This window comes from Helicoverpa zea, chromosome 17 (genome assembly GCF_022581195.2).
Source record: "Helicoverpa zea isolate HzStark_Cry1AcR chromosome 17, ilHelZeax1.1, whole genome shotgun sequence".
Taxonomy (NCBI): Eukaryota; Metazoa; Arthropoda; class Insecta; order Lepidoptera; family Noctuidae; genus Helicoverpa; species Helicoverpa zea.
In genome coordinates, this window is record NC_061468.1 from 3,625,788 (window position 1) to 3,646,215 (window position 20,428).

The 20,428-nt window shown below is 37.0% G+C and overlaps 1 protein-coding gene across 1 annotated transcript in view; it reads right to left on the reverse strand.

Moving 5' to 3' along the window:
• LOC124638392 (receptor-type tyrosine-protein phosphatase kappa) overlaps window positions 1-20,428 on the reverse strand; it is a 155,933-nt gene that overhangs the window by 70,081 nt on the left and 65,424 nt on the right. The window contains exon 2 of the mRNA XM_047175343.1: window positions 2,202-2,772. Within this exon, the coding sequence (XP_047031299.1) occupies window positions 2,202-2,397 (196 nt within the window). The 5' untranslated portion in view covers window positions 2,398-2,772. The remainder of the gene's footprint in view (window positions 1-2,201; window positions 2,773-20,428) is intronic.

Here is a 20,428-nt window from a genome sequence, read left to right on the forward strand (position 1 = left end):
CAGTCTATGACTTTCATAACAACAAACAAGAATATCGTTTTGGAACTCGTTTCTCATAACATGTAAGTAAAAATTTTCGTTTTCGGATATGTTCATATTTAGTAACGTTTATTATAAGATAAATAAGCTTTTAGTGTGATTTTATGGCCTTTTAACTCATGCTTTACATGCCAAATGGTGCGATATTTTGGCACGACTCGAAAGTTATTTGATAATGATAAAGTACACGTGTGCTGTTTCCCATTACGATTAGTTACTAAAACTCACTCGAGATATGAATTGCCATAAATGTCTGGTCTAATGGCTTATAGTAATCTGTTAAGTGGTTATTATTGTGATTTCGGTTGGTAAACTTGTTTGCTTTAGGATATAGGTTTTACGCTCTAAGTAAGAATTCTACGTTATCGTTACCCTTGTGGAATAGTAGCGCTTTGTTGTTTTAGGAAGCTAGGTTTGCTATATCATACCATTCGTGGTGATAAAAAAATAAAATAAAAATAAACGAAGAATAGTTAACAGACAGAGTACCTACCAGCATATATAATATGCCTAGTTTGTATAAAGATATATAAAATAATAATAGGTACATAAAATAATAATAGGTCATGATAAATATCCAGCTTTGGTGCAGTTCTTAAAAATATGATTTAAACGGGTAATGAATGAAGATTTTCAGTTGAGCATCTCATTATCACGAACCCATCATCAACCATAGATTGTTTTTCTTACTCACCGGGATTTCCGCGGAGGGAATATGTAAACAGAACTATTTATTTAATATTTCAGCACTTCCTACTCTTGTTTTGAATGTGAAGAAACAATTTTCAATAATTAAATTGTTTTTAGTAGACGTTCTTGTGATTCACTCATTCATAAGAACTAATGAATACTTCCTAGGAATAACTGCATTTTTTAAAAGTAAGCCATCTACCTAGACTACTTTACTAATATGGTAACGAGGAAACCGTTTTTGTTTGTACCCTAAAAGTTCCGGAACAACTCAACCGATTTTAAAAATTCTTTCTGCCCTATCCTCCAGTAACTGTCCATACTTTGTCCGGCACGGAAAATACTTCTCACGGGACGAGAGTGAAATTGCGGGAAACAGCCAGTGTAAAATAAATGTCAAATTTTAATCCAAAGTCGCTTTTGGTGATAAGTACCGATGGTAGGTTATGTATTGTCACATTTGATATTCCCATTAGCATTCCCTAATGTGTGTTCCCAAAATGAACCAAAATGAATGTTTATTTACAACAGCATTGCAACTTCAAACAAAGTTTGACGTATAATGCAATACCTAGAAACCAAAAATCTAACAACGGAAAATTAGACCAGAAACCACAAGCACAACCATCGTCATCATCATACCGAGCCTTTTCCCAACTATGGTGGGGTCGGCTACTAGTCTACCGGATGCGGCTGAGTACCATTGCTTTACAAGAAGCGACTGCCCATCTGACCTCGTCAACCCAGTTACCCGGGCAACCCAATACATTTTGGTAACACTGGAAACTACGAGCTCAACCATAGACAATTACAATTTACGCATTACGAATGTTTTAATTTAAATTAATGAGGTCTTATGCGGTTGACAAGCCTGTGAGCCCGCCAAGCCGCATAATCTGACAGAAGGTTCACGTAAAATATTTGACGATCAACTGTTAAAGACACTAGTTATTACGGGAACGTTTTCAAAGCTGTAAACCTGCGTGATAATTTATAAAGATTAGCTTTTAACGTTTCGAAGTTTTTGTGGCGATAAATTGTCGCTCTGTTATCTTTTGTCTACTATTTGCTTGTTTGTGTGTTAACAACTGTCACCTTTTCGACAATTTCGTGCTGTGACATAACAGTGACGTGAATTGATACGAACAACCGGTCGTGTCAATTAACGTCACTAAAGTCTATTAACCAATAAATATAAAAATATGTAGTACGAAATATTAAATATGTTCACATCAATAAATTATAACATAGCTAACAGAGACATAGAAAATGCTAGCCGATTTATAAAGCAAATATTTAATTTGAATTAAAATTCGCACGCTTCGAACTCAAATATTAACATTAATATTCAAAAACCGAACGTTGAAACAAATTGCGTTCTGAATTCAAACACCCGCAATAGACAAAATATGTTTTTCTTGCTGTAAAAAAAGGTTTTATGTGTCAAGTAAGTAGTAAATATGTGAACTCACCAAGCGATATGAGGCCACTGTTGAGCATAGGCAGCTTGATGCTGTTGGGGATGGACACCAGGCTGGTGGTGCCTGATGTCCTGAAGTCCTTCTTCTTCGGCTTCTTCTCCATGTCGTACCTCGTGGTAGACCGCGAGCGATGTTTGCGCTGGCTGGTCGCAACTGACGTGCCTCGCTGCCCCGTACGCGACGACATTTTGGCTCACCCCACGAATTTCCCGCCGATATATATTCAGATAGATATGAACGGAAACTGGCGCAATTAATGGCACACCGTCATTTTATAACACGTAGAAAATCACACACAAACACTGTTTACGTTTAGTTATTGTAATATAAAAATTTATGGTCGTTATTTTAACAAATTTTTTATAAGCTATGCGAAAGAAATTTTTAAGCGTAAATTTAATATTATTTATATCAAAACATTTAACTTTTACAATGCTATCCTAGGATTTGACACATTATTACTAAAATGGCAATGTACGGTGTTAAGGGTTGCCAGTGGGAATATCATAAGGGCCCTATCATTTTGGCTGTGTGGTGTGTTGAGGTGTCAAGTTGTCGCCTGAAACAATAAAAAATACATAAATTAGTACATTTTCATTTGGACAATAAAACTAAAAAAATATATGAGAATGGCAAATACTTTTTAATTTGTCATTTCAACATTATTTTGGTTTTCATTTCTTTGACTCCTCCATAACAACTCCATGTTTAGTACTCAAGCGCAATAGCTCTAATGTCTAACGTAGACAGTAAGTATGCATATCGGTAATGTCTTGTTTATGTGCCAATTTGCATAATTATCTTCACACAAGTATCTACATTAGCATAATCTAAGCACAAGCATCTGTAGAATGCAAATGCGTTCACTATCTGTGACGCATTTTGTAGTACTAGGTGCACTCATTCATTCATTCAATTTTCACGCCAATAAGTGAACGAAAGCAAAATGGGTGAAACGTAACGTACGTACAAAGTCATCTCAAGGTGACATTTCATAAAGAGTGCATAGATAAATTCCTAATTTGAAATTACGCAATGCATTTTTGCACACCGTTGTGGAAGGATCACCCATCCAGTCTATTGAATGGATGGTAAGATCGATGTGATATTTTTGAAAGGTCTAGTATTAGGGGACCTTTTTGCGTTGGATTAGTTCCTACCGATTAATCAGTCTGCTACCTAGAGGAACTGAGTATAGCCCGACGTCTTAACGTATTTTAGTTTTTCATTATACTTATTCTGGATTGCGAAAATTGGAAAACCGCAGTGCCCTCACTGTGCGGTATGAAAATTTCCCATGAAATTAATCGACCGTGGCTTTAATTGTATAACGAACACGTAAATCAATCTATTTGCGGGCACTATCAACCTATTTATAGCCACCATGATGCAGCCCCACAGATATGCGACTACGTAAGTACATTAAAACGATAGGCACTGGACTTAGTCTGTGCTCTGTAAATAGCATTCCTGCGCTCGGAAAAGTTGGGATTCTTAATAAATCCGAGGAAATCGGATTCCAAGTGGATGACAAAAGTTTTCGATTGCTGGTCACTTCACTAAAAATAATCGATTCGAAGAACTCGGAACCGATAGCCTTGTTCGAATTTGGAATCGGTCACGTTGCATGCGCGCGGCACGTTTATGAATGAAGTAAACATAAGACACGAGTACGAGTGACGAGGGCATTCCGCGTTCAAATTCTTGAATATTTGCAGGGAAAATTCGCAAGCGGAATTAAGAACTCTTGAAAATTATGTTTGTATTACACGTTCTTTTTTTAAAGATTTTTTCTTTTTTCATTCATAAATAGGTGGTCAGTACAAATGCGAAGGAGTTAGAGGTTTTAATTTCTGGAAGGAGTTCCAACGCTTTAATTTGTACAGTTTTAAACAAATAAGTAATTTACTTTTCTTGTCTGAAGTTGTGGTTAGGAGCCGGTTTATTTATGGCTCGTATATTGGGCGAATTATAAGCATCTTATTGTTTTGAACAGAGTTCCAAATTGTTCACGTTTTCAACACATCTCGTCATCATTGTCTCTTGGAAAGTTGGCATAGAACTGAATGACGTACTTATTTCATTGAAGAGTTTTAAAACGTAACACAGCTATTAATATTTTTCGGGTTGACTAATTTTTCATTTATATTTGCACTGGCAAGTAATAATGGTCGCGTAAACTAATTTAGTGACAAAAATTTGAATTATCTTGTTATTTTTAAATATATGAATTTGTTTACTGTTAGTATTTGTGGCATTCTCGGAAAAGATGTGGACTGAGTTTTATATAGCAGTCTATTTTTTTTAATAAACGATCTATAGTTCGGCCATTCAGAGAATGCGTTCCTGACACGTCGCGATTGAACTGACGACGTAACTACATTCATTGATTATTGATATAATAATGTTGTTTTAATGCTCCTCAATTGTTAAAACGGTAAACAACCAGCAAAAATATTTTTATCGTAACTGCAACGCCATTGCAAAGTTACGTCGTCAGTTCAATCGCGACGTGTCAGGAACGCATTCTCTGAATGGCCGAACTATAGTGATGTACCTATATACCTAAATTTAGGGCTTTTTTTTTTTTTTTTTTATCGACGTCAAAAATCATCAAATGACTCCCGCTGTGGGTTAGCAGCGGTGAGGGAGTGTCAGACTCTTACTGACTAAAAACCGTCGTGTTCCGTCATAGACCTTTTGTGTACCAGGGCCGCGGTATCTCTTTCGAACAACCCGCAGCACCTAAATTTAGGGCTGCCATCCATCCGGGTTTCCCCGGATTTGTCCTCGTTTGGAGGCCGTCCGGGGGGCGTCCGGGCGGGGTTTCAAGAAGTGTCCGGGGAAAACCCGGACACTTTTCATGTGAGGAAGCACCTCATTGAATTTAAGTATATGTTAATAGTAAATGGATTACAAATTAGGTATTATTTTGTTTAAAAAAAATCGTACTCGTTCGGGGAAAAAATGCGATTTACGCCAAATGTCCGGGTTTTTTATATGTTTGTCCGGGTTTGGCGAAATTCGAGATGGCAGCCCTACCTAAATTCATAGTACTTATAACTACTTGCTGATAATAACTTATTGTTATTAACTTATGGTGGATGGTAACAGAAGCCTCATTTGAGTTTGTTTGCGATGATCTTAAACACCATTAATTCTAGAGAGTAAGAAACTTTTTCTTACCTTTCTATTTATCAAAATGTTACAATTACAAAATATTATAGGAATGACGTAAAGCCATTAGCAGTAACAGACTTTCATTTGCGTTGAAGCTCATTGGCATCATAGAATTGACATATACATAGGTAATATTATGTAGATGGTAATAGTAGGTATATTGGGCATAGTGCCCGAACTAATTGTTAAACGATAATCCGATTATGAGCTCTGTGACAATAATCTATGATGTTCATGGATTTTTAGAGCATACTGCACATTGCAGACTAAACAGTCGGCTTAACAGTCGGCCGACAGTTGATCTGATAGTTGGCAATTTTATGACTAGTTTTCTCGCGGTTTCGTCCGCGTCTTGTGAAACTGCTGCCCGTACCAGGATAAAATAGCCTATGCTACTCTGGGAAAATTGCAGCTTTCCAACAGTGTGTTTTTTTTTAATCGGTTTAGTAGAGGTAGTTTCAGAGCCTCTAGATTACCTGCAAACAAATGCTTATAGATACATTTTTCAGATGCAAACTGCATTAACTGTACAAACTTCATGATTTTCAGGACTATTAAATACACGGACAGCTGATGTGGTCACAATAAACATTTTATATACATCTCTGCCAGAATCACGCACAATGACGTAAAATATCACTGACGAGTGTGTTTGTGTGGGTGGCATTTGCATGTGTGGGTGCGAAATTCTAACGAATAACATTGAACGATCGGTATAACGTTTAGGGTTCCGTATTGAAAGAGTAAAATGGGACCTGACTATTACTAAGACTTCAATGTCGGTCTGTCCAACTGTCTGTCATCAGGCAATATACATAACATATTACGTAATAGTTAGACAATTGAAATTTTGACATATAATGTACTATTGTTGCTGCTATAACGACAATTAGGTACCTACTGAAAACTTGAATGAAATAAATACTTTATGAGACGTACATAAAACATGTTTTGTGTTTTTGACTGTGTTATTGATGACTATGGTTCGGAACCCAACATGCGCGACTCCAACTCGCATATGGCCGGTTTTTATGACTTTTCAATAACAACAAAATGTTATGATCTCTGTGACGTGAATAGACTTGGCTGCATCGATATTAATTTTATGTTGCTTTTTTTGCGACTATGATATCAATCATCTGAAATCTAAAAAGAAATATAAACTGAAACTCTCGTGCCAAACTGTAGTACTGCTAAGGTTTGAAATCGGTAAATCCTTACCATGAAAATTACGATAAAATCGACCAAGTGCAGAATCCATAACATATTTATTTTATTCTAGTTTTCAGTATTTGTTGCTAAAACGGCGACAGAAATCTGAAAAACAAAATAGCTTTCTAGCTATCATGGGCATATCTAGTTAATGGGATAAACCCTGGTGACAGACAGACGAAATGATAGGCGGACAGCGAAGTCTTAGTAATAGCACCTTATGGGTACGAAAACCTGAAAATACTAAACTCCTGTGGCGTAATATAATGAAGAAGAGACAAAGAAGTAAAACAAATTAGACGTTGATGTAAAAAGATGGGTGTTCATCTATTTTTGGAAATCCATTAGCCTATAGCCATTTGACATTTCCTCACTAAAATGGGATAAAAGCAGCCAATGGACGGTGTAGATTTCCTACGTAAATAGCTAAGTAAAAGCTTAGCTTGTCTCCAATTTCTTCGGTGCTGTGAAAAAACTCAAAATGAAGAAAATATAAGATTGATTGTTTTTATTATTCTTTGATATAAGTAACTCATCAGATTCAAATATTGCAGGCCATTGAACTTGATCATTTGCCACTTCGAACAATTTGTTCTAAAATACATTGCTCTTACGAAATTACAATGTGCATAATTATCTACCTATTTGTCGATGTCGATATATTACCTATTTATTGGATATACCATTATGCATAGGCATAACGTCATATAACGAGAATTTCCTTTGTCCGTGAAATAATGCACTAAAATATTTCCAATATCGAAATCCATCGACAAAATTACGATAGCATTTAATTCAAAAACATTGTTCATACATTCTATTGTTTGAAATTACGTCATACATTGTAAGCGAGAATATCAGTCAAAATAATTTACATCGTAAGCCGTAATTTAAATTTGGAACATGTCAAAATTTAAATTTGAAAAGCATTCGAAAAAAGAACCGATAGGAAACGTCAACATGGAGCCAGTCAGACGGAATTGCATCGCCTATGATCCCCTGTGGGGGAAGCGTCTACGTGATCCGTTTGAGAATTACGAGAAAAAACTGGCTTCATCAATTTTTTACGGCTGTTATTTTTTTTTAATTATATAGTCGAAATGTTACCTACTATACTTCGGCCGTTCAGAGAATGCGTTCCTGACACCTATCAGTTAGTCACGACTAGTGATGGGCACAACATAACACTGAGTTCGTTACCGTTCCTTCAAAATGAACCGCCGCATTATTTTAAGATTATTTTCGTTTTAAATTGGCGGAATCATTTGTTTTATATTTTAGTTATTTAAGTGGAAACCAAAAAAAGGTAATATTCATATAATAAAATTGTTTTATTTATTCTTTGTTACAAGTACATTGAATTGAATGTGCGAACAGAATATTAATCAGACTCCGATTTGCTTGAGGAGGTGGTGTCTTCATCATCATCTTCGCCTACATGTATAATTATATTATTATCAATAACAGAATCAATCCTGATATCTCGGTCTAACAAAAGCCGGGTAATCAAATAAAAACAGATCGAAAACACTTGAAAAACGTGGTCTATGCGCACGAAACGACAACGGACGACTGTTTTAGCGTCACAAAATGGCGGCCCATAACGCCATTTGGGGTTACCATTTTTAATCTAAGTATAAAAATGCGGTTTGGTCATAGTTTTATTTTTATATTTCATAAACGTTATAATTAAGTCTTATAGTCCATTATTTTCCAATTCTTAAAAAGAAAATCAAAACGTATTATTTTATATTATAACTGTATAAGAACAGATTACGATACTTGCCTGTTATTTTTAGCACAGCACTACAAAATATAAACCGCTGACATAACCTTGTAATAGCGCAGTATAGATTTAGAAAAATATTGTTTACCAAGTTATTTGACACTCAGTTTGGCACAAAATTATAACATTCATTGATTATTGATATAATAATGTTGTTTTAATGCTCCTCAATTGTTAAAACGGTAAACAACCAGCAAAAATATTTTTATCGTAACTGCAACGCCATTGCAAAGTTACGTCGTCAGTTCAATCGCGACGTGTCAGGAACGCATTCTCTGAATGGCCGAACTATAGATAGAAATTTACAGATAACGGTTATATTACGCAGAAGAGTATATCCATTTCATCATACGCTTTAGAGAAATTAATCTCCGGTAAATAAATTATATTAAACTGGCCCTGGCACATTTATCTGCAACGTATTTAACCTTGTCCACGGGCAATACAGAAGTACCGTATATTGAGACCATTTATAAAGTACGCTACAAGCCGTGAAGGAGCCTCTATAAATTTCGTGTCCCGCCGAGAGCGCAAACCGCGGGAATTCGCCGACGCTTTGCCGAAGTTATTCCGCGATAGGATACACTGTCCAGATAAAATTAAATAACATTTCGGTTTCACGGGGTTGCTTTAAAATGTGTTTCTTGAAATAGTTCTCTTTTTCAGTGATTTCTCTTTTTTTATAAAATAATGTAAACTGTATGTTTTTTTTTTGTGTACGAAAACGGTACCCAATTATTTGAGCTGACACCTTTAGCATCATATTTACAAAAAAAGGTCTTATTCGACACTGTTCATCCGTGAACTAGGCGGAAGAAAATAATTTCAGTTCGACGCTCGTACTGAATGAACGAATGAACGAGTAAACAGTTGAGTGAGTCATGCTCGTTATTGAATGGACCGGTTGAGTTCACTCAAGGGCGGCTTGTTGTCGAAATAAATTATGGCGTTTGTAATGACATGTGCCGTGAATGAGTGAATCATTTTGCATTCTTAGGTGAAAAACTATGAAGAATGTTGGTAAATCATCAGTCATCAGAAAATTATTTTCATCTGGGATTTACCCGACTGTTAATGGTTATTTTGAGTATGTGACCGTTGACAATATACTTGCGTGTAGTTACAGTTTCCGAAATATTCTTCAGGGATTGATGATATGAAAAAGCTTTCTTTATTTCCAAGTGTTATGATAGTGTAATGATACGACAATACAAAGAAGGCGAAAAGCGAATTAACCTATGCCTATTACGAAAAAGTATTTCACTAATCCCATCAACAATATTAACTTTTAATCTCTACAAGAACGTAATGTAAGATCAACTCACGACGCCAAGCTAATCCTAAAGAGGTCAGTCTGTGAAAACTCCTTGCTATAATCCTAACAATAATGGCATAGTGCTTAGATCCGGGATACAAAGTGAAAGTCCCTTTTATCCAATTTCGTTTCATTGTATCAGAGGGCAAGGATAATCTGGCATGACTGTAACATGGCCGCCTCGGATCTGCAAATGTATCTACGGAATAATCTTAGTGAGGTAGACTTTGAGTAACTATCTTATTGGGTTTTGTTTAAAATTTGTATTTAATGGCCATATTTTAGAATTTCACCCGCTTCCTGAGGGCATTACTTCCTACACCCGGATAGGTAGTTTTTGTGTAAAAGAGTACATCTTTACAAACTATTACGTTTTGTATGAGTAGGATTAGGTGATCTTCACACTGCCCCGCATCACGCTGCATCTTGCGTGTCGACGCACCTACGCGCGTTCCTGCGGGAGTGCAGATCTGCATCATCGTGCGGGTTTTTCACGCACTCACGCGCGTAGGTGCGTTTTGTAAATTCACGCACAGCGAGTTCCATTTTCAAATATATACGTCACGCCCATTCAAAATCACGCGCGGCATTGCGGGATTCAGTGTGCCATACCTTGCGTCTCGCCCCGCACCTACGCGCGGGGGTGCGTGTTTCTCCGCATGTATGTGCGTGATCCGCATGAACGCGCGTGGATGCATTTTCAGTGTGTTGGACTATGCGTGTTTTCCATACAAACGGAGATATTTCCATACAACGGAAAAAAACGCATCCACGCACTACGCTGCATCATGCGGGGCAGTGTGATAATCGCCTTACAACAACGATTCATTAAATATAAACCAAAGACCTCAGCAGCGTGCATCTCTCTGTCCACGATAAACTCTAAACTACTCAGCGAATTTTCACGCAATTTTACATTTAGGTTGATAAGTAAAGTTTAAGAGAGGTTATACACTGTATAACCTCTTCCCAAATAGACGGGTCCCCACAACAAATATAGGTAACCGGCATCGTTCCCTACAGGAAAATTTTCAAATCCTCTCGCAAGCATATCTACCAGCAAAGTAAAATACAAGCTTGTGAATATACCAGTTTACAAGAATTCCCTTAGAAATATTTATGCAAAGGTGTCTCAAAGGAACGGGGCTGGTAAGCTGCACAATGCTATTCTTTGGAACCACAGATTTAAGATAAAAACTTTAAAACTATCCGCTTGGCGAAATACGGTTAGCGTACGTAGTGAACACTGAACAGTTTTGTTTGTGTTATACTTCTAAAACAATATATGGGTTGTTTTTATTGTGTCACGGTAATAATACACAGGATGGCCAAATAGGTGACGTTAAGACCGCAAAATCTTGATGGATGAGCAGAAAAATGAAGGACTATACAACACTAATGTGAGTGTCTAAAGGAGTTTATTAGGCATTGATGGCTTAACAAAGATTAAAGGGGGAGGCCTATGTTCAGCAGTGGACGTCCTATGGCTGAGATGATGATGATGATGATGATGATGATGGCTTAACAGTTATAATCTTTCATAAAGTCAGATGTAAAATAAGAAAACTTTTCGTACAATCGTGAGTAGGTATAATCTACAGACGTACTTTACTCGTACGTTTTCTCCAAATTGTAGAAAGTCATATAAACGCTCAATTGCGTGTTCACAATGTGTAACGATCCTTATCGTGACGTAGCTACAATTACACGTTGTAAGTAAAGGATAATCCTTACATTTATAACTTTACCGCTAAAATCCACCGCTTACCGGTTCGAACCGGAATAATCTCGAATATTCATCGTTGGAATTGCATGGGAAAATACGATTGTTTTAGTGGAATTGGCAATTTCTAATTTTGTCTGAAAATACATTTTAGTGTTGTGCATGTACCTAAATTGTAGATAGGTGAACAAAAATGTATGATAGTGCAAGGTGATTTTGTATTGGATTACGCTTACTACATTTACCACTACTACTTGATATATTCAAGATCTGTCTATCCTTTTCTCAACTTTGTTGGCTTCCAGTCTAGCCGGAACCTGCAGTGCTGAATAGCAGTGTTTTACCTAAAGCGACTGTGTAGTTGACCTCCTCAACCCACTTAACCGGGGTCACCTCATTAAACTTAACATGTTGAAATCCTTTAATGCTTACAAAGTATAATCAGATAATAGCGTTTACCTATAAATATTTCTAAATATTGAAATAATTATATCTAAATCACCTTTATGCCATAATCCACTACAGCCTCCTTTTACTACACATTTCCTAGAATAGCTCGCAGCTTGGTATATCTGGATTTCTAGTTTCATTGGCAATTCTCTCGTAGATAATAGCATGGTCGGCCATGCTAGCCGCTTTAACCACAGCATAGAATAGGGGAGATCGCCCAAATTCATTGCTTGCCTTCCGAGAATAAACGATATATGAAAGTCAACTAGATTGGAGTAAAACATTTGTTGGCTGAATTGGAGCAATGGAAAAGTATTATTTTGACTTCAGAATTAATTTTGACGATTCCATAAAATACATATAATACATACATACATATTTAGTGAAAGGGGAAATGAGCAATCAGTTTGTCTGTTATAGTGCTTGTCAAATGACTTCGCCCCTAAGGGTGCGTCCACATCTGGCGAATGCGCCGCGAATGCGCAGCACGCGAGCCGATCGCGAGCTGTCCGCGAGCTGCGCGCGTGCAGTCACTGCAATAGTTCGGTGCGCCTCTTTAGCGCAACTCACGCAAGGCTCGTATAGAGCGCGCGAGCGGCGCGCGATCTGCGCGCAATCAGTTCCCGCCCTTACAGTTCCGTATATTGGCTCAGTACTATCGAAGATGGCAGACGTCGCGCGCCGCCTGCGCGCCGCTCGCGTGCGGCGCTTAGGTCGCGCGCGAGCTGCGCGCGGGCGGCGCAGAAGCGGCGCACGAACAAAAATGCACGCGCGCAGCTCGCGGACAGCTCGCGATCGGCTCGCGTGCTGCGCATTCGCGGCGCATTCGCCAGATGTGGACGCACCCTAAGAAGTCAGTCATTTGACGCCTTATACGCTAAGTATTTTATCCGTATTTTGAACCTCGTCAAGTCACTAAATACTTAGTTAAGAGCGGTGAACGAGAACTGAAAAGTATATAAGACTGAAAAATATTAAGTACGAAAAAGTTCAAAAACAAAATCAATTTATAGGCACTATAGACGTAATCAAACTCAAGGAACCTCATAACCGAAGGATAATTAATACACGAACGGTAGCCGAGCACCTATACTTGAAATAATCACCACCCCGACGCTCCGACCTGTGATTAACATCGAGATTGACTTTCAAACACAAATTGACTAAAATTGTGACACTAACGAACCAACTCTTTGGTTTCACCACTAATTAAGTTTCCGTTGTACTCAATGGCCTTATGAACAAAACTTAATTAAATTGCATTTTGGTCGAAATTTTGTGGTTATGACTCGGCGTTTACAGCAGCACATTTTATTTTTGATTCGCTTTGCGTCCGAGGTCTAAGCGCTTAGAGCTTTTAAACCACTGGAGTCACCATTGGCCTTCCTTTTTGCTAAAGGTTACTACGAGATCGCCTGGTAATGTTTATGTGTTTTCGTCAAGTGTATGCTTGTGTTAATCGTGTGTGTGCGTAACGTTCTGATATGAAACGCATTAGTGAGCTATCACTATTTGCGCTCGTAAATTGGCGGACTTTTTCTGACAGCTAGCAGCGTTACCTAAGGGTATTGGGTTGCTCGGGTAACAGGGTTGAGGAGGAAAGTTAAGATAGCCAGGCATGACTTATAAAGAAGCTCAGCGCCATCCGCTTAGATTGGAAGAACCCAACAAAGTTGGAAACAAGCTAGACAGGTGGATGAAATTGGCTGGCTTTTTCACATAGAGACTAACTTATGGCGGTTCCAGTAGTTTACATGCTCTGAGCTCTAAACCCGAGTTGACTAATTTTAATTAGAATTTTCCGAATGCTTTGCGGCGTTCAGAGCTTTGTGGCTTTGTTTGTTGGCTCAGGAATTTCAAGTTTTACTTGTTTAGGTAAATAAAAATAAAATTTTCAATTTAGTTTCTGTGTATGCCTTTGTGCTTTCATTTTCTTCTTTTTGGAGTTGGCCGTGGTGACTTTTGTCCAGGATTTAGTTAGGAACACTAGGAATAATGTCATAAATCTGAAGAGCTTGTTGGATTGAACGCACTTTTCTTAGAGACTATTGGTCCGGATTGAAAAATTATTTTAGTGTTCGAGAGCCCATTTATTGAGAAAGGCTTATTTTATCCGGATGTGGGTAAAACTACTAGTCTATAACTTTCCTCGATAGATGGACTATATAACAACACTGAGAGATACTTTTTCGAATCGGTCCAGTGGTTCCTGGGATAAGCGCGATCAAGAAAACTTTTCAGTCTTTTAATATTCATCTTAGTATACTGTTAGTATATTAAAGTATAGACTCATCTTCTCTACAAAGGAAGGAAACCTTAATATTTCCGAAGCAAGAAGACACTATATAACACTATCTATTCACCCTCGTCACACAGTATCTCTAGTATATGAAACATGTAAGTACATAATACGGCGCTTATATACTTGTGACATAGATCCGTTTAATGCAAGAGCTTATGTTACGATTGAACCTTACTATATTCGGTTATAGTAGATGATAGATATAGGTAACGTAGGTAATAATATGAGGATGATAACAAAAATATTTCCAACTTAGGAGGTTACTTTGGGAAAAAAAAACGTACTGGATTTCTGCCAGTCGTTTCACCCACGTCCTGAGGGAACTACTTCACGCATCCGGATGAAAATTTGCTAAAGACTTCGCCAATAAGCAGACTATCTATATTGAAAGCATTTTTCAAATCGGTCCCGTAGTTTTCGAGATAAGGCGATAAAAAAAAAACAATCAATTATTCATTTCAGTTTTAAATATTTGTTGTAGAAAGTATGATGCTGAATAATAATTGAGAGATTGTCTATTTTCATACAGATAAAGTCTCATCCTAAAAGTATATTGCTTGCTTGTTTCAAAAACCCTATATATTCAGCCACCTATAGTAAACGGCTTGTATTCCCGACTACATTTGTCGTCACTCCCAAAACACTTGAGCCCGGACTAACAGATGCAATATATATTCACTTCCCCTGTAAGCTGTCACTGTATTCCTACATTATTTCACCGAAATCGTTGGGAATCACGAAAAGCAATCCTGTGGGGTCCCACAAGTAGGTTTTATTTCTTAATATAGACGGGGTCTCTCGTGGGAAATACGCCGCTAACTTTTGGAGGGAAAACGCAACAATGGCGGTCCGCTTAACTGTAAGGTTTATTTATGCAATCTGTTTTATACAAGACTTGATGGCGTGGGTTCATTTGTTTCTTGATGTAGTAGGAAAAGGTTAGTGCTAAGTATTATGTAATGGAGGGACTGCTAATGTTTATAAGGTATATTATGATGATCAGGATGGATAATCTATACATGCCGCGTCTGTCTGTTTGTTCGCCATAAACTCAAAAATTACTGCAGCGATTTTCAAGCGGTTTTCATCATTCGATGCCGTGATTCTTGAGGAACATTTTAGCAGATAATTTGTTAAGTTATTATTTCTGTGTACAAAAATCTCCGCGTACAAAGTTGCGGGCCAGCGCTAGTCTATACTAATATTATAAAGCTGAAGAGTTTGTTTGTTTGAACGCGCTAATCTCAGGAACTGGTCCGATTTGAAAATTTATTTCAGTGTTAGATAGCCCATTTATCGAGGAAGGCTACAGGCTGCTTTTTATCCCGGTACGGGAAGTAGTTCCTACGGGATGCGGGTGAAACCGCAGGCAGAAGCTAGTATAATATATATTTAGGTATGATATCTTTTTTTGATAATACGTTTGATAAAACCACACTCTTTGTTCATCAGAACTGGATATAAAATAATAAAAATCAGACTGCAGACCTCCAACCACAACACATAAAATGAAATTCAAAAATATACTAAAATAATGAAGAATAATAAAAAGCGACCCCAACAAACGGAGCTCGAATTATTTCATAAGAGCCTTCGAATTTATATTCAAAATTCGTTCATTCCATTTCGGTAAGTATATTTATAATTTCATGAATTTTTAAAACGCACTTGTTTGTAGAGCTTCCCGCAGAATTTATTATGAATAAAATATGTTATAAATTTATTATTTTCAGTACGGATTGGTGATGATGATTTTGGATTCATTTGGAAAAGTTGTGAAGCTGAATAAAAGTCATTTCAATATCAGTATCGTTTCAGCTATAGGAGCCCACTGCTGCTTTTACAACAGCGAAAACTTATTTTTGATAATATTATGTGTTTTTTCCTTAAAAAGTAGTCATATTTAACTTAGCGTCGAAATAGTGTGAAATGTTTAATTCATAAAGCTGTCTAATGTACCCCATTTTAAGATGAACGATCTAGCTATGTATATTATGCAATATTTATTCAGTAGGTATACTCACTTCAGAATAATTTATCTAACCTTAGAATTACAAGACCGTATGCAAGACGGCGTAAAATGTGCACGTGACGTTCTTTACATTCGTAATGATATATCAACACACGAACTACAGCCATTTCTCGAGATCAAAGAACATATTTTATTCCTCACAACGCAGACTAAGGGTCAAGAATGTCATTAACCCTAAGAGCATACGGCAAACTTTTAGTCGGCCGAGAGTTTGTTCGGGCTCAGAAATCAGTATGAGTATATGATATATATGAGTATAGTATGGATATGTATGGTAGTACGCACATAAAGATCAAATATTTGGCCGGTATCAACCGAATGAAAATTTTGAGTTAATACACGATATAGTTATCGGCACGAATCTTGAGCTCTGACCTTCACCTGCGCAGAAATAATTTATTGGGTATGAAGTGAGGCGCGGGGGCGGGCCAAAACGGTGATTGGCCCGCAGTGCATCGCGTCATAGCCGTCGCTCGGGATTGGTTCTTTGCTAATAAATCACTTCTGCGCAAATGTAGGTCAGAGCTCAAGATTCGTGCCGATAACTATATTCATAAAAAAACAAACGAACATCAGGCGTCTGTAGTCTACAGTGTGCTCTAAACCCGCCGCGTAATTTTAAAACGTACAAATTTTTCCCCACATCGTCTGCGAAACCGCTTGAGTTTTACTTTAATATTAAAAGCCTTGAGATAATTGAAATCCTTCCCTGATTCAGGCTGGGCCGCTACACGGATAATGAAGCCGTACTATGCTCCCTCCAAAAGGCTTATGTTACCTTTTATGTCTCGCTAATTTTAATTTACATTTTACTTTTTTACTCTTTAATAAGTAGAGAGTGAGATTAATGTCGTTTTCATTTTTAGAGGGAAAACTGTGCTAACTGACAGTGATAGTTATGTACCTACTGGTCGCATGCTGCAGTTTATTGTTTAGAAGAAGTAATTAGTTACAAACAATTTAATTTAATGTTTTCATTTTATGTACTGGACCAATAGTTTCTAAGAACACAATTTCAAAATATCGCAATCGCAATCGTCAGATGCGGCCTTACGATTCCCGGTTTTTTGTATAATCCGGCAAAAATCTATAAGACCGAACGACAGCGGGCTAGAACAACCCATGCGTAATTTATTGCCGAAACGTTTCGTATACGTGGGACGTTATTCGACAACAACATTGCCTTTACTGATGTTAAAAAATCAGGAGAATTCAATAGGCTTATTCAATAACTCTTGGATGTAGGTTGAATTTAAATGGGGCACAAGGATGGTGGTCATGGAGTAAGGAAAGATGAGCGGAGGCGCCATAATGTAGATAGGTCTGGCGCCTTCTTCCAGGTCAAGTAGGTACATACGGTGTGCATAACCAAAATGATCAGTTGCGAGTGCAGTAACGAGGCGTTGTGGGTTTGTGAGACATTCGTCACCAATTTTTTATATTACAAAAAATGGTAGGGTCCAAAGAAGGCTTACAAGGGCGCAGATAGCAACGTTCATCGTCCCCTGCTCACCCGTATATTGGCGCGCTACTTTCTTAGGAGATTTTCCGTTATGACACCTCCGCGGCTCCGCTAGTCATTTGTTCTCCATGATGGTTGCTTTCTTTCCTTGGATACGATGCTTGAGAAGATTACTTTTATATAAAGACATATTTTTATAAAGCAATTATTGAGTAGGTCGCAAGGACGAATTATGAATAGGAAATAAGCGATAAATGTTAATATTGTATGTTTTTTTTTATGAATTATCATTTAAAAAGGAATCCCCATTTCCCCATCCACACCTACTTTATGCCCTTAACTTTTGGGCTCAGCTTTATAGACTGAAGATTTTCTTAACCAATATATGTATCTTTTGATCTATACTAAAATGAAAATATTTTTATAATATTTTTCAGTGACCTAAAACTGTCTGACCCTGTAATCGATCGAATGCTTAAATAAAGGGCGCCGTCTTGCTTGCCTACTGTCACAATAATCGTTGAAAAAAATATTTTGTTTTCGGTGTTTAAAGTAAGATTAAAGATGATATAAAATGATGAATGCGTAATGCTGCTTTGATCAGATAGAGGTAGGAGAGCAAAGTTTATAGAACTCATAACTACGTGGATAGATATGACGCATATATAATTTATTGGATTAAAAATAAATCTATTTTTTGCAATACTTAAAACTAGGGTTTCCAAAATGTTTCATCACAGAGAAGATCAAAATTAAGATGATATCAAAATAAATTCTTTTCAAGACATCAGGAAGTACTAAAAATATTTTATAAGCTGTCTCCACTACCCTGAACAGCTTGAACGTGATATTTTCACTGAAATAAAACTTAAAGAGAAGCATTAAGCAGTTAATGCTATTCAGCTCAGTGCTCTGAAAGCGATTATGACATCAGCAGATAATTAAGAAGTCGTAAACTAGAATTTTCTTTCTTTAATCGCGTTTTATTTTTATTTAATTACTTTGAATTGAAATGTCCACATAACAGATAAATGAAGTTAGGTTCTCGTATCTTATGTCTAGATTCGTGACATTCATGTATCACTCTATACATATATGTAAATGACCAAAACAGATAGTAAATAGTTAGGTACCTTTACTTGGTATACATGAAATAAACACTTTCAAGCGTAAACTTAACCAAAAAGATGATATCAACCTCTGGTTAAGTTATTGTTATTCCGTAAAAACGAGTCACGCAACTAATATTGTTAAGCTGAAGATTTTTTTGTTTGCTGAAATTCGCTAATATAAAAAAAAACTTTAATGTTCGATATTTAGGTACCTCATTTGTAGAGGAAGGCTACTTTTTATCGTATAAGCGAGAAAATCGACATGAAACCGCTGGCAGAAGCCATTGCTCCTTTTCAATTACTTACATACTTGCCTAAATGGTTTAGGGGTTAATTAACAAAATAAGATCGCACATGAAACATTAATAACTTAGCTAACAATATCCTCGTTCAGAAATTATTACGTTATGGCTGAGAATGCACAAATCCCCGGATTTCCCGGGGAGGATAATGATAAATAGAAGGGGTTGGGTCCGTTGATCCAACTATGGATATATCTTTATTTCCAGTGGACTACCCAGAGTTGTGATTTCGCCCAGATGCCGTGAGAACTACTTACCAGGATAAAAAGCAATCCCCGATAAAATGGTGATATCTAACACGGAAATAGTTTTTCAAATCGGACCAGTGGTTCCTGAGTTCATTGTGTACAAGCAAACAATAAATAAACAGACTCTTCAGCTTCGTTACCTTAGGATATAGGTATACTAGGTCTTGTCACATATCTTTGCCGCTCCGATTGCTCCAAACATGGCTTCTAATGTCTTCAAGTTAGTCAAAGTGAACACTATCAAAGAAACACACATGCGCGAAGTTCAAAACATCTTGTTGTTATAATATAAAAGCCTTCTCCCAACAAAGTCCTGCAATCTAATAAAATAACTAACTAAATAACAGTCCCCTAGTAACTCAAGAATCAAAACAAACTATCAAACTCGAAGTATTACGTCTTAACATCACTGGCGGAGGCATTTGATGGATTATAGGAGAGAAACTTTCCGCATCGCCACCCACTGGAATTACTTCTGACCAACTTAGGAGTATATTGTCTATGTGTGTTTCTGATACAATAACATCTGTGTGTGTGTTCATTAATTTACTTATAGGTATGTGGTTGTTGGTGTGGTGGTGTGAATCAAGATGTTCTTTTGTTTTTTGTGACAATAATTTTGTTTATAACTTACGATATTAACATATTTACAGAAAAGTTGCGTGGAAACCGGCTGTCATGGTATGGGCATGAGATGAAGGCAGAAGAGTGTGGAAGTTGAAACACGCTGCGTTGACCCCAAATAAAATCGGGATAAGGACAGTAGAAGTATTATGCTAAGCTTTCAACTGTTTTAGAAACGGCCATTTACAGCACTGCGTGATTTAAATTCCTGACTTGTAGCATGGAATCTCTAAAAACACAAAATAATTTTGTTCAAATTATCATGACATAAAAACGCATTTACCATATTAAATTCTTATAAAATTTACAGCTGCACCAAAGAGACTCAAAAACTAAAAAAAAAATACGCAACTACCAACTTTCTTATTACTTTTAAAATAAAAAGAAAACATAAAAAGTTTGAGAAGCAGACTTTGGTAAATAGTCAGCCACGTAAATATTTACTTAGAAGCTAAAGTTAAAGGAAAAAG